We start from the raw sequence: 12,979 nt of genomic DNA on the forward strand, positions 1-12,979 counted from the left end.
GCTCTTGAACAAACCTCAGATTTGTTCCGGAAGTTGTGAACAATGGAAGGCGTGTTTCCGGAAGACGTGGCTGCTGGCGGCTGTGACAGCTGTCAGAGGGTTCATTTTTGTTAAACCGCAAATATTTCTGGTTAATGTGCCTCGAACAATTTATCCATCGTCAAAATGATCTCTCTTACGGATTCACAGAGTAAGACTTTTCTATTTGACTGCAGTTATGATAAGCCGGTACTGTTGACTTGCTAACATGTCAGTTGACATACATTACTTATGCTAAGCTTACTGATTATTATTCTAGTTAGCCTATTGCAGTTTAGGCTTGCTGTTGGCTAACATTCGTGACAAGGCAATGTTAGCAGCTACTTTATATCTCAAAATAGTTATTGGCAATGAGAGAAAACTAATTATTATCAATACTGTCTATACATTTTTCTCACGGTTAACATTTTAAATGATGTGTGTCTGTGATCACGCACTGAGCTATGTTCCAGGTCTGATCCTAATCACTACACATCACTGACTGCTTATTGATTCTGCCCGGGCACAGAAATTGATTTGCAGTGATCAAATATAACGTCACAAGTTTTGAATGAAGAATTTAATGCAAGTCACCTGAGTAAAGCTATGTGAAATGTATGTGTTTACTTTCTGTTTGCAGAGATAGGGATAGGACTGACTGGTTTCGGAGTGTTCTTTCTCTTCTTTGGGATGATCCTGTTCTTTGACAAAGCCCTCCTGGCTATTGGAAATGTAAGTGTTGTTCTGTGAAACACTTCCTGTCAGCTATGGAAGCCAAAGGAGAAACGATTTTTTAAATTGTTAATCTCACTCTTTGTTTTTCTTCTTCTTTTTCACATTCTTACTTCGAAGATCCTCTTCGTAGCGGGGCTCGCCTTTGTCATCGGGCTCGAGAGAACGTTCCGGTTCTTCTTCCAGAAGCACAAGATGAAGGCCACCAGCTTCTTCCTGGGTGGTGTGCTTGTGGTGCTCATCGGCTGGCCCATCATAGGCGTGGTGCTGGAAGTCTACGGCTTCTTCCTTCTGTTCAGGTGAGGATGATCTGATCCAGGGTCCAGTCAGCAGTCCTCCATTCTGGCTGTGGTTCTTCTCTACCATCTCTACCTGTCACAGTTGCTGGCTCTGTTTTGCATCTCATGATGAGGTCTGTCTGTGTGCTTCTCCTCCAGGGGGTTCTTCCCAGTGATAGTGGGCTTCATCAGGAGGATACCTATCCTGGGCTCTATCCTGAACTTCTCCTTCCTCAGTGGGGTGAGTGTAGGAGCCGAGCTGCATCCTCCCTAGCTTCACTGACCTGACCAAAGGATGCAGGTTGCCTACTAATTCAGACAGAGAAATGTGTGTGTGTGTGTGTGTGTGTTTTGGATGCCTTTGTTCTAAGGTGATGTTGTGTGTCTCTGTCTTCCTAAAGCCTTCCTAAGGTTTTGAAGACTATCAGAAGGCTTGGTCAGTCACTGCAGATTTCCCTTTGCATGTGAGCATGAAGTTGCATGCACTAACGTGTGCACTAATGTATCCGTGTCCTATTCCACTGTATAGATATAACAGTCCATTCCTGACAAGGACACAATCACATTTAGAATTGACTGTGTCATTTCATATTGATGTTCTCCATGAAGGTTATTCATTTGAGTGAGAACTAGTATATGCGTACTTCCGATAGCCTTAAGTCTCATGCATAGTCATGCTGTTGCTCTATATTCTGAGGTGTTAGGACACTAATTTAACAAGCTTTTATTTTGTTTTTTTCTTTCAGTATGTGGACAAACTGGGCGAGAGTAATACCATGGTATAACAGGGACTTTTTGTGTCCTGAAATTTCATTTATTTTTATTTATCATACAGCAGTTTTACAAAGCAATGCCAATCATCCACATGGTCAACCACTGGCTTGCATCAGATCTTTTTACTAAGGGTTTATATATGAAGACTCTCATCCCACTTCAAGGGAAAGGCCTGCATTTTTGTATCAGCCATTTTTATTGGCTGACTGTCCCAATAAAGCGTTTATGTTGCCATGGAACACTGTTACTTACCAAAGGATCTGAAGCCGGTTACCTGGGTCCAGCAAGACATCCTGCATGTCAGTGCTCTCCCCAACGAGTTGACTCTCCAAAGAAGCCCTTCTGAACTAAGAACTGTATCAGCTCAGCTTTGCAGTGTGGCATGGGTAGGGCTGCTGGCTGTGTACTACAGTGGAGGACATCCCCAGGAGTGGGCCTGTTCTTATCCTCTACAAATGCAGCCTTTCCTACCTCAATCATCTGACATGATTAGATCGGCAAAGCATTTAGATTGGTAAAACACAGGTTTTTTTCCTTTTTTGTAGGAAGGGTGCGTTTGTAGATAATTCCAACAGCCAGCTCTGGTCGTAATATAATGGTGCCTGTGCTTTAACTCTAACTGGGAAGGGGAAATTCCTCTGTTTTTTCTCAAAGCTGTGCCACATGTGACTCGGTGGCACATAGTCAGTTCTAATCGTTCATTCATTGAATTATGATGACTGACAAGGTGGTGGGTGCGGGGTTTTTTTAACATTAGGCTACTGTTTGACTTTTAGCATTTAGCCTAAAGCTATTTGGATGGAGGGTAGGCCTACTGAATAGTCAGGTGTGATCTGAAAATGCTTTGACAATGTTTAACTGCTGGGCACTTTTGTAAATAGTCTTTAAAAAGCAATTTCGTCTGTGTCATATTTTGCGGCCTCTACGTGTACAATAAACCGATTACATGACATGTTAATGGTACATCCAATGATAGCGATTGATTGATTAAGAGCCCCTTCGAGCCACCTTTTTGCAGTGATGTCACACACAGTTTATATAAATGGATGATAACGTCTATGAGATGCGTAGGAACGCCCTAAGTTTTCCTGATAAAACACTCCTACGTTCATTGAGAGGCTGTCAGAGGTCCATTCATAAAAAACGACCAGCACAGGCTATCTGTCTGCGCTTCAGTGCACAAGGTGTAAACATATCGATATTTCCGAGCAATTACCCCGATTGTTTATTAGGCCTACCATACGGCCGCTTCAAGTGTTACTTAAATTAGCACATTTTTTATTTTAATCCATTAGCCTACTTTAGAGACAAACAAAAAAAAATGCAATTATTTCTACTGATTTCACTTCTACTACGTTATATGATGGTCTACATGTATACCTACGGTGAGTAATTGACTTGCTTTCCAGGTTCATTCATTTTTGCAGCCCTCGGGGTTCGCCCCAGTTCATCAAATTGGCATGACCTATTGCTGTTGACATCCATAATCCAATATGCGGAGAGTTCGGCTACGGCCTCCCCACCCTGTTGATATAAATACAGCAGTAGCGTCTTGCGAGGCACTGAACGTCTTCACTGACTTGGAAACGGATCAGCAACTATAAGGAGAACTTCTTTCGAAATGAAAGTAAGGGCATGTTATATTACAAATTAAGTAAATATTATAGGTATCATGTTTAAATAGCCTAGAAATAAAGTGGTGAGAAGCAGTGATTGTATTTAGTTTGTGCTCACGTAGCCTAACATTTATTTAAATGTAACGACTTTAAACTTTTACCACATGTGCTGTAACTGAAGTAAAGCGTCCTAATGCAGCTTCTGTGCCTAGGGTGCAAGGACTGTTACGGCATACGCGCTTGCGCTTTTACTGGTTGCAACGTTCATCTCTCATTCTTGGAGTGCACCCAAGGTAATCTAAATAATTGTAACGATTCCAGATATTGTAATTGAGGAAACATATCGGTTCTGACCAGTCCTTTTTTGTTTTCAAATTAAAGAGTAATATCCATCGGAGAAACTGGACGCCGCAGGCTATGTTGTATCTGAAGGGAACTCGTATGTATCTTACTTAAATTGATCCTGATTAATACATTTTTGAGCATGTTTTATGTTCTGTAATTTTCCTTCAACTGTAACTATTCCACATCCACCAGCAACTTACTATATCCCTAACGGATACTTCAATGTTCTAAAAAACGTTTTTATAGAGGGAAGGCGGTTTATATCTGAAGACCGAAAAGAAGGAGATGTGTATGACACATTACACTTGGGTAAACAACCTTTATTGCTGACATGCATGGACAAAACAACTATATACAACATTGTATCTTGATCTTTAATGGTTCATTTGCTTCTTCGTGAGATCATCCCAGTCATCACTTGCGCGCGTGTGTGTCTTCCTTGCAGAGACACGCAGTCAGAACACAGAGAAGCTTAGTGTGAACCAAGTAGCCACTGTGTTGTTGAACTTCCTCCAGCAGGCTAAGGAAGAAGGTGAGCGCTATGTTTAGAGAGGAAATATCTCCGAACAATGTTTAGTGTCACTACATCAATTAATCAATGCTGTTCCTGTTCCATTCAGCTGACGAAAATCCGGATGAAATGTATTTTCAGGACCTGCCAGCTTGGAAAAGAGAATACTTCTGACACACTGACGTACTGATTCGTAAACATCATCTGATTGCATCCATCATTTTTTGTCGTTGGATGTTTTAAATGGTGTGTAAGAAAAAATATTGGTTTGTAAATATGGCACACTGACCATGTTTGAATGTGTTGTTTAATAAAAAGAAAAAATTGAATTCACAGCAACACTTGTCTAAGACAACTTATTATATAAACAGTGTTCCTCATTGTTACTCATTTCATCAAAAGCTTTGGTGATTGATACAATGCAATTCAGTGTTTTAACATTTCTTATTCACATTGCCAGACTTTTGATGAGACAAATACATTTCTAAGGACTGAGTTTGTCCAGAATCAAAGCATGACATTTTTACATATCCTATAATCTACAATTATTTTAGTATTTTCTAAATCTAGTCTGAACAATTACTTATATAAATGAATCTCTCAATATAAGCAGAGGTCTGTGGGTTTTCTGTGAGGGTGAACCAAACAGGTATCTGATAGTATTACCAGTGTGTGCCACCCAGATCTTCTGGCATGACTTGTCAACTGTGACCTTTGACCTATCAGTTGCCAGACTCTCCTGGCAGTTTTTTCTCGCCCTCAAGCACGTCCCTTAGAGAGAAAGGCGCTTTAATGTTCAGCCTATCTCTCTCTGCCTCTACATCTTCATCATAGTCCTCGTCATCGTCTTCATCACTGTGGTGGGGGGTGGAGTGTAGGGAGGCAGATGGGGAGGGGGGCACAGAGGCGGGCCGGGGGTAACGGAATCCCTGAGTCTGTGCGGGGTACAGATAATACAAAAATGTCGCAATATTATTTATTTTGCAGTACGTGTGTACGCGTTTGTACAAGTGCGAGAGCAAAAGACAGAGAGGGTCTATGAGATCAATGGAGGGAGTCTGGTGGCTGATGTGGTATCATGCATCCAAATGTTAAACTGTCAATTACTGGTCACATCATGTGGGTCAAATCCCAGGTGTCAGTACAGTCTGACAGAGCAGGATCTCTCCTGTCCTGTGTCTCCTACCTTAGGAGGGACCAGAGGATCCATCTGGAACTTGTCAGGGAAGGCTCTGCTTAGGGCCAAGTGGCGGGCATGCTGGTAGAACTGCAATCACACATCCCCACAGAGCATCAGAGTGTGGGTGTGTTTACGTGTGTGTGTGTGTTAACGTGTGTGTGTGTTTACGTGTGTGTGTGTTAACGTGCATGACGTGCACTACATTACAAAACTGTATCTGTACCATTTGTATCTCCTGTAATATTTGTATTTATATTGTAAATTATGGCAACTTATATTTTATTGTATAATTTATTTTAATTCTATCCCACTTAATATTGCTAGTTTATGTACCCTTAGTATAGTTAGACCACACATTAAAATGTAAGATTCTTATATGTTTATTGTATGCACCTTCCTGCCAAAGCAAATTCCTTGTCTTTGCTAACTTTCATGGTGAATAAATCCCTTTCTGATTCTGATGAACAAGCGCTCACCCGTCCCAGGTACCTCCAGTCCAGCAGGTCAGACAGCCTCTCTGTGCGGTTCCGCTGGATGATGCGTTGTCGTCTGGACTGCTGACAGAAGGAGAGCATGAACTGGGTCAGCTGGTTGCATGACTCATCAGCCGAGCGAAACCTTCGGTCCACAATGTAAATCCCTGAGGAGAGAGGGGACAACAACAATACTCATTTTGCACACATCAATAAAAAATGGTCAATTGGAGGATATTTAAAATCGATATGTAGATATCTGAATGGACACAAATGATTCCGTCTGTACCATATGCGGCGGGGTCTGAGACATGGTCCTCCATGAAACAACCGAAACCAGACAGGTTGGTGGTGACACTGGGTATCCCCATCACCGTGCACTCACCTAGGAACACAGACAACCACAACAAGCAAACTCAAAGACCCAAAGCAACACACAACACCCACTGTGTGTGTGTATGTGTGTGATGACTGTGTGTACCCGGTGTGTATCCCCAGGGCTCATAGTAGGAGGGGAAGACTCCCAGGTGACAGCCTCGTACAAACTCCTCGTAGTCCATAGGCAGCAGGGGACTGGTGGAGGACAGGAACTCTGGGTGGAATACTATCTGAGAGGAGGAAATGACACGCTCTCACTGTCATTCCCTGTGTCGCGTCTTCAGACTGCAAACAGAGATGAAGGCGTGAGTTCCGCGGGAAGGGGGGAGCCAGCCAGCCGTACCTTGACGCGGTCCGTGCGAGAGTTGAAGAGGCCGATACGCCGCACGTTGGCCAGGATGGGGTCCGACGCGTCCTCAAGCATGTTGTGAGTGGTTACTGGAGGGAGAGTGTGTCTCTGCGACAATAGAAGCATGTGTGTGTGAGCATGTGGCCTTTTTTAATGTTTTTGTGGGGACCCAACGTTCCCTCAAGAATGGGGGGGGGGGGGGTGAGGGACAAGGGACATGCTTGGGTACTTGTGGGTGTTTATGAGCTCATCATGACTCTCCTTCAGCAGAGAAACCAATGAGAAAGCATCCAAGTCTATGGATTACCGGTCCATGACTAATAACTCTTTGAAACAGGCATCAGAAGTATCGATTGCTGTCTTCCAAACACTCCAGCTAATGATATCTAATGTCTTCTCGCCTGAAAAGTTCTTACTTTAGGGCAAAACAGACCAGTGTAAGATAAACATGTTGAGTTCCTAATTAGAACAATTGGATGCTAATTCAGTATTGAGATGTATAGGGCAATAGCAGGCTTTAACACTACGCTGTAACACGAGGGTGTAAACCCTGCAGCTCTCTTTTCAGTAGCAAACAGCACATTTGTCTTCCTGCCATTTGCATGTGAATGAGGATACAAGTTAATAAACCTCAGAAAGCAGGTTTAGAGACTGACGTGAGCGAGAGCATGAACTGGCAACACAGTCTGACTGATTTCACCCAGGGGATTAATAAAATACCTACTACTACTACTACTATTGCTACAGATGTACATTGGCCCCTTCCTCTCCTGCCCCAGGCCAGTACACATGTACTATAGTCAATAACCCCTCCCCTTCCAACCGCTGACATATTGACGTTGACATAAACCAAATCTAATTGAGGGCGGCCTGTTTTCTAGTCTCTCTTCGCGAGGGCTAGTGATGCATCATTGCTACACAGCAGATCTATCAAGCAGTGGTCCACTGGGACAGGCATTAAATAACCCCACTCTGGAGGGCCATTTCACCGGCACTCATTCGTGTTTCTGGCCCAGGGAATCCCCCTTCATCCCACAGAAGATAGATCACTTCTCTGGGGTGTAGCTCACATCGATCCACTGACTGTTTAAATGGTTTTCTCCATTCATTCATAAAATCTAACTGTGTTGGATTGCTCCCTCTATGTTGTTGTGTCTTTCAGACTAGGACAGTTGTCTAGGTTATGTACTTCTTTTGTTCATCTCAGTCTAGGAGAATAACTCAGAATTGCTTGTATTCCTTGCTGTTATGTGTTTGAATGTATATTTCTTGTTTTAAAGGGCCTTCACAAAGCAAGGATACAACTTATTATTCAAACGATTGTCAAAAATGAAGATATAATTGTTGCTTATTGCATATTTCTGGCATTACACACAAATCGGAAAATGTTCTTCATTTTCGTATATATGTGTACCTGTGTAGCAAAGATGGCTCTCTTCATGATGCTGAAATCATCTCTGTTCAGGATAGTGTTCATGTCAGGGATTTCCCCTCTGAGTGAGAAAGATAGAGAGCGAGAGGAAAAAGAGAGAATAAGAAAGAGGGAAAGGGATAGAAATACTGTAGGTCTCACCTCTGGCCTCCTGACACATCTGACACACACACACACACACATTTCTCAACAAAAACACACATGCACACATACACACACATCCCTTCACACTCTAACCAGCATGGACAAACCATCATCAACGCCCAGCCTATTTCAACACTTAAGATATACACTAAAGGTCATTTATTTGCTCTACGGGATAATAGTGAGAGACAGGTCCAGCTCCAACTCTCCCGTCAGACCAGATGACAGTCTGTGGGGACCACCAGAGGGAAGTAGGGTGTTACATGGACTTACTTTAACAAGGCCTCATACAGTCGCTTCCCAAACTTCTCCTTCACACTGTGAGCAGTGTCCCTACATGAACAAGAGCACAGGGGTGGACCCAAGTCAGCCAATCAGGACTGTTAGATGAATGTTTGACTATCAGTCTCTGAACAGTATATGAGAGAAAGGTAAACAGAGGATGAAAGTCTCTGGTTTGATATGAAGACTGTGCAGACTTTTAAGTCGAACCTGGCTAAGACTTGGTTAGACTTGGTTAGGTGGGATCTAGAGACCTACCAGAGTTGTTTGCGTACGGCCTGTCCCTTCAGTGTTTCCACGTTGAAGTTGTTAGTCTTTGCTGGCATGATGAAGAACACCACCACTGTCACATCACTCTTATGCACCTGGGATAGACAGCAAATCAAAGGAAAGAAGACAAACCGGAACAATAAAAGAACATTCTAGACCCAGGTCACCCTTTACAGTGGGTGAACTGTAAAGAGACTGTAATTGCACAATGTTCGGTAGCTCTACAAAGGTCACATTTCCACATTTTACCCCTGAGGTCAAACAACCAGCTTTAAAACGTGGTTGGGGTATGTGATTAGAGATGTCTTGTAACACCATAAATCAATGTCAATCAGGCGCCTCAGTCTGCAGGACCATGGAGGACAGGCTGGAGACGTGGTGAGATTCACCCTCAGCAGGTAGTTGAGTCTGGACAGAGACTCCAGGAAAATGTCTGCTCCCTTGTTGGAGAACTCATAGCGTCCTGCTATGAAGAAGCAAAGGGTCTTCTCCAGGTTGAAGTCCAGGTGGCTGCCAGACAGAACACACACACACACAGTTTGATGAGATTGACCAATCAAAATGTTGGAGTGACACTAGGACGTGTGAGGTAAGCATGTACTCTTTGATCCAGTGAGTCGTTCTGCATGAGATGTGTTTGTGGACAGCAACAGGACCGACCCGTAGAAATGTCCACGGATGAACTCCTGGATCCGGTTCTTGTTGGTGGAGTGGAGGTTCTGAAATTCATGCATGGCTGAAAACTTCTTCACGTTCAGACCGTTGGGGGTCACCACATCTGCACAAAACAACACAAACAACCCCTCCATCTCTCAGCAGCCATGCACTGTAACCCACTTGTTTCAATGAATATTGATTGATGTGTGATGAGGTGTAACAGACTAATCCTTCCCCACTTGGATGTGATAAGGTGTAACAGTTGAATCCTTCCCCACCTGGCTTCCTGTGCAGCATGTGGCTGGCTTCCGCAGCAGTGATCTGGGACACTGTTGTGAAGACATGAGCACAGTGGACAGCAGCCCTCTCCAGACAGTATCGGTGGTAGATTTGCCTCTCCCCAGCCTCCTGGTCGACGTTGAACTGAAACAGGGTTAAAGAAGACAACATAAATGACTTACTCTATTGATCTAACAGGAGAACAGCACCACAAATAGTAGGTTTATAACCAAGATAAAACACTATATCAAACGTTGTGTGGACTGTCATTTATCTCAGGCTGGTGTTACTGTTCCTGGGGATGGCATGATGGTAGTTGATTGATTTAAAAGACAACTGTTATAATGGAAGGACATTCTCTGAATGACTTCCCTCCTCTCTTTCCCATGCCTTTCTTTTGCACTCCTTACTTCTTAGCTCTCCTTACCCATTCTACCTCTCATCTCCTTCCCTTTCCATTCCTCTCGTCTCCTCTAACGAGAGGCTGTCAATCATCCCTCAGCCCGGTGAATGGCCTTTAGGTCCATGCTGACCTTTACACTGTGAGTCTAAGAGGCCCAATTACAAACAGCAGTATGGTAACCACTGACCCTCCCTGACGCACAGCCACACGGCTGACACTTACTAACTCTGACTAGCTCGCTACAGTGTGTGTGGGTGTGGGTGTGGGTGAGTGAGAGAGGTAGAAAGAGAGAGAGAGGTAGAAAGGGAGAGAGAGGTAGAGAGGGAGGAAGAGAAGGAGAGAGAGGTAGAGAAGGAGAGAGAGAGTTTATTAGCTACAGTACATCATTATGGTATCTGGATATGTGTGAGTAAAGGATGAAACCCACTTTGTCCAGGTTGTTATAGAAGTCCACATTGCCAGCACACAGGTACCGGCCCAGCAAAGTGGCATGGGTCGTGAACACGGTTGCCACGGGGATCTTCCGTGAGCGGATGAGAATAAGCCCCGCCCCGGCCTGCCATTCGTGGAAGTGAGCGATGACATTTGGCATGTCCCCTGTTTGGTCCGTCAACTGATAACCCAACAACAGGGAATTGAACATGTTATGTTTTATTATTTATGCAACTGTTATACAACTTTCAATTAAAAAGGTCAGGTGCTTGTATGAACATTTTAAATGTTGCACTTACACCACTGTCTATATTTGTGTTTGGAACAGAAGCAGGCTTTGCACATACAGTACCTCTTTGAAGAACCAGGCTATCAGGGATCCAAAGATGAGCGCGTCATTGGCCTCTCGGTCGTTAAAAGGCATGCCGATACCACAGGTGTCCCACAGGTCCCCTCTCCAGCGGTCCAGGTTCCAGGCGGCTGCCTCGATGTCAAACAGGATCACATAGGGGCTGCCCTCTATCAACCAGCGCCCAAAGTGGACCTGTAAACACCAAAACATAAACATATGAGGAAAATAAACAAAAATACAATATCGACACAGAGAAATTGGCTGCACCTATGGTTACAACCACATCATGTAAACAGCATAGGTGTAGATGACCATTATTCAAACAAAACATCAATACATTATTATAAATGTTATCCCTATTTGGATAGTTTTTGATGTAAACACACTCCTCACTAGCTCATTGTACATTACTTTGCTGTTTATGTGAGCTCCATAACCAAATACAAGACGTTGATGCCATCTAGTGGTGAAAAGGCAGCAGGCTGTAGAGTACCTGGCAGCCGTTGGTGTTGAGCGCGTCCATGGCTTTCTTTATGGCAGGGTTTGGAGGGTCGCATGCCTCCACCTGGGTCTTGAAGTTGTGCCCATAGTACGGCCCCATCATGAAGAGATTCTCCCCCCATTCATCCACTGTTATCTTAGCCTTGGTCTGGATCACTGTGTAGATACCCCCCACTGATGGAAACACACACACACACACAAACGCATGAATACGTATGACTTGTATATGTGTATAAAAGTATAAAACTGACCATCTATAATGAATGATAACCGAATGTAGGCCCATGTAACATAAATCTATAGAGAAGAAAAGCACAGGCACCTGTCCGTGTGACGGAACAAACAGACCTACACAGGAAAATAGCACACACAACCGCCCTGAAACGTTTGTCAGGAGGACATTGTAAATGTGTGTATGACGTCAGAAGGCTGTCAGTGTTACATAAGGTGGTAATATACCTTATAGCAGATCTATCCAGGCCTGATAACCTGTGAACTGTTACTGAGTAAAAAGAGGCCAACCATCCTCCATCCTGCACAAGAGATTCACAAACAGACCCTGTTGTAATATGTAGAAAATAAAAGAAATGCTCCCAAACTGAAGATAACTCTGGGGACATGAAACTCTGTAGTCCATATTTAACAAAATCAACCTAAATACAGGTATTTTCTTTAGTTTGGGTATCTATTCAGTTTAATGTTTAACTGTTCAGTCATAGATATTCTATCGCCACTCTCACTGTACTTCAATATTTGCTCTTTGGGACCAAAGATAGGAGTCTGTTTCAAAGCCCACCCGTCAAACAAACAAGTGTGGAAAAGCCCCAGGAGACTGTTACAATTGACGAAGTTCTACATCTATTCCATCATTGTGTTTTATTCCTCACATAACAGTATAGAGTATAGATCCATGTCTGACTGCTCTGACCTCTGTGTCAACATCTACAGAAGCTCGAGGCAGCTGATCCCTTTCCCAGCATATTTTGAACCATCAATTTGTGAATGATTACTTGTGCATGCATATCTGCGTATACTGTAATGCGGCACACAGCGACCCTGAGTGGTGACGCCATGTTCTTTCATTCTCACCTTTGTTGGTGACTTCCCAGGCTACTTCAAACAGCAGCAAGTCTTCCACGGGGAGGTCCTCGTCCTCCCACAGGGGAAGGCCGCTAAGGGAGCTCATGGACAAGGATCGAGTCAGGGGCATCTTTGCAGCAGCAAGTACGGGCTCCTTTTGTTTGTTCAAACGTACACCTTTACAACATAAAACCTTAAAAGCCGGTATGAATGTTCCTTTTTAAAATGGGATGTTAACAGTGCTGCTTGTTGGCGGTTGGGTTGAAGTGGTCTAACTGGCGTCTAGTGAATTGGAAGATGCTCGCGAGTTTCCCTGGCCCTGGGGTTGTGGAAAAGCTGAAATACCAGGTTTTTGGGACTGGAGGGGCCCGATGTGGTCGCAGTCCGTCTTTCCTCTTCGCCTTTCAGTGAATAACTCGACCCCTTGGTCTGTTGCACAGGGAAAGCTATTCTATGGGAGCATGGGACTGAAGTCCACGGACATCAGTGTGAT

General features: G+C 43.8%; 2 protein-coding genes across 3 annotated transcripts; one reads left to right on the plus strand and one right to left on the minus strand.

Moving 5' to 3' along the window:
- The first annotated feature begins 48 nt into the window (after positions 1 to 48).
- On the plus strand, positions 49 to 2,694 carry golt1ba (golgi transport 1Ba). Its single transcript, XM_047022911.1, has 5 exons — positions 49 to 190; positions 659 to 750; positions 871 to 1,049; positions 1,188 to 1,269; positions 1,775 to 2,694. Exons 1-5 carry the CDS (start codon positions 166 to 168, stop codon positions 1,811 to 1,813), a joined length of 417 nt encoding a protein of 138 aa, XP_046878867.1. The 5' UTR covers positions 49 to 165; the 3' UTR covers positions 1,814 to 2,694.
- Positions 2,695 to 4,727: 2,033 nt separating this feature from the next.
- On the minus strand, positions 4,728 to 12,616 carry gys2 (glycogen synthase 2). 2 transcript variants are annotated; one of them, XM_047022998.1, is made up of 16 exons: positions 12,496 to 12,616; positions 11,399 to 11,580; positions 10,906 to 11,097; positions 10,549 to 10,734; positions 9,718 to 9,862; positions 9,443 to 9,560; positions 9,172 to 9,292; positions 8,771 to 8,877; positions 8,504 to 8,563; positions 8,069 to 8,147; positions 6,649 to 6,762; positions 6,409 to 6,535; positions 6,217 to 6,312; positions 5,931 to 6,094; positions 5,461 to 5,541; positions 4,728 to 5,209 (listed from the first exon to the last, which is right to left on the minus strand). In XM_047022998.1, the coding sequence occupies exons 1-16, from the start codon at positions 12,614 to 12,616 to the stop codon at positions 4,997 to 4,999; spliced, it is 2,106 nt and encodes a 701-aa protein (XP_046878954.1). In that variant the 3' UTR covers positions 4,728 to 4,996. The 2 variants fall into 2 exon arrangements, with proteins under 2 accessions (XP_046878954.1, XP_046878955.1); XM_047022999.1 differs by lacking the exon at positions 10,906 to 11,097.
- Between the last annotated feature and the right edge of the window lie 363 nt (positions 12,617 to 12,979).

The sequence above is a fragment of the Hypomesus transpacificus genome, chromosome 7 (genome assembly GCF_021917145.1).
Source record: "Hypomesus transpacificus isolate Combined female chromosome 7, fHypTra1, whole genome shotgun sequence".
NCBI lineage: Eukaryota > Metazoa > Chordata > Actinopteri > Osmeriformes > Osmeridae > Hypomesus > Hypomesus transpacificus.